At 52.6% G+C, this 1,866-nt stretch overlaps 1 protein-coding gene across 2 annotated transcripts in view; it reads left to right on the forward strand.

The window, feature by feature from the left end:
• tmem81 (transmembrane protein 81) overlaps positions 1 to 1,224 on the forward strand; it is a 2,223-nt gene extending 999 nt beyond the window's left edge. Inside the window, exons 3-7 of one of the 2 annotated variants that reach the window (XM_085443737.1) lie at positions 1 to 20; positions 88 to 233; positions 420 to 535; positions 726 to 919; positions 992 to 1,223. The exon at positions 1 to 20 is cut by the window's left edge and continues 252 nt beyond it. In XM_085443737.1, coding sequence (XP_085299863.1) covers positions 1 to 20; positions 88 to 233; positions 420 to 535; positions 726 to 919; positions 992 to 1,087 — 572 coding nt within the window. In that variant the 3' untranslated portion in view covers positions 1,088 to 1,223. Of the gene's footprint in view, positions 21 to 87; positions 234 to 419; positions 536 to 725; positions 920 to 991 lie in introns of both variants that reach the window. The other variant, XM_085443738.1, reaches the window with a different exon arrangement.
• Positions 1,225 to 1,866: the final 642 nt, after the last annotated feature.

A 1,866-nucleotide genomic window follows, 5' to 3' on the forward strand; every position in this document is an offset into this window, starting at 1 on the left:
CGAGCGGCGGTGAAGCAGAGGTACAGACGCAACACTGCTGAACACAGGAAGAGGAGGACGTGGTGACCATCTGTGTTTGACCTGCAGGTGACGGAGAAGTGCCGCGTCCGGGCGGTGCAGTGCATGGACACGTGGCAGTGCGGACTCCAAACCATGACAGTCACATCCGGACAGAGGGTGGAGGTTGACTGTGTGGGAGACGTGATGGAGGCCACGGGGAGGTTCTCCTGGAGGTGAGGAAGAGGTCTCAGTTTTAAACCAACCTTTGGGACGGCTGGACCAGACGGGACGTTTGGACAATGAGACGACAGGACTAACCTGCCCGAAGGCGGGCCCTCATCGTGTCCTTCAGTTTTAGATTCCATGTTTATTTTATTCTGATCTTCAGTCGGACTCTGTCGGCTTCTTTTACGGCTCAGGGTGTCGTGGCGTTACGCCCGAGGGATCATCAGCACTGACGACGCTCTGCTCGCCCGCTGGGACGCTCCTGAGCTGGACCGAGTGGTTCTGGACCCCGTCAGAGAGGAGGATGCAGGTGAGCGCACCTCTGCACGTGCTCAGTCAGACCCACATTGTAGAAGTGACGTGATTCTGCTGGGATACACCGTCTTTATTTGTGGGTCACTAACCTGTAAAAGCTCTTCTTCTGTGGTGACGCTGACACGAAAGGAAAATATTTGTGAGAGTGAAACTCGAATCAGACTGACTCCTCCCATCGTCCTCAGGGACGTACCGCTGTGACGTGCAGGACGCCGCCTACCGCAGGGTCAAACGGGCTTACTGGGGCATCCGGGTTCTGCCCGTCGGCGTCCTCAGCCTGGACTACGACAGCTCGCTGGCCCTTTGGGATGAAGGCGAGAAGAACCAGACCGAAGAGGAGGAGGAGCAGAGGAAGATCTTTCCCTTTGCTCTCCTTGCGGTACGTTTGGTTTGGAACACGTTCATTTAATGCTTCTTTGTATTCAAAGTTTGGCTGCTGCTTTGGTCACAGATGGGCGTCAGCGTAGCGGTCGCTGGCGTCTTCGCTGCTCTGCTGAGAGGCTACGAGGCGATGAAGAGGATAAGGAGGAGGAGAAGAGGGATTTAAAGGCGTCTGGTTCCTTCTGAATCTGCCAACCTGCTTCAAATAATTGAAAATCGTTTTTCAGGAGTTTGTTATTAAAATGAATGACAAATAAAACCCAAACCTGCAGATACACGTCACCAACAGGTTTCAGTTTGGTACGCGCTTCATTCTGCCGGGTGCAGTGCGGCCGTGTTCCTGTAGATGGCAGTGTGGGCTCAGCCCTGATGAAGCTCTGCAGCTCATAAATCAGCTGCTGCATACAAAGCTTTTTATCCACATTTTAAAATATTCTTTAAGAGTTGTGAAAAAACTAGTGTTCCTTTTTTCCAGCATTCCAGGTCACAGCTGGAACATCTGTGCGCTGAGGTGCATCCATGTGTGTTACAGGTGTGTTTGAGTCTCAGGCTGCAGGGCAGCTCCAGCCAGGCAGGGAAAGCATTAAAGACTGCCCTCCGTAATAACCAGCATGGTGTTGTTGGCAGTGCTTTGGTGCTTCCGTGGAAAGGCGTCTCCTCAGCAGTGATTCTGCTTCACAATAAGAAGCTTGTTTTAGCACAGGTCAGGTGAACGAGGCCACGATGCTGTCGAGCTGAGTGAGCGAGCGGGCAAAACAAACAAAGTGATGATGATGAGCTCGCTGTAACGGATTCATGTCCTGGTGGAAGCAGCCCTGCGACGAAGCACGGAGGGGGGTCAGGTAGGCCTACGTCAGGACCATTTACTGTCCTCAGCAGGGAAACAGTCAAATGTAATGCACATGTGGTTCATGACTAATGCACCCATCTTATTGTTGTGACTCA

Source organism: Copadichromis virginalis, linkage group LG20 (assembly GCF_057382275.1).
Source record: "Copadichromis virginalis isolate Kocher_CV1m ecotype Utaka linkage group LG20, C_Virginalis_male_GT1.1, whole genome shotgun sequence".
Taxonomy (NCBI): Eukaryota; Metazoa; Chordata; class Actinopteri; order Cichliformes; family Cichlidae; genus Copadichromis; species Copadichromis virginalis.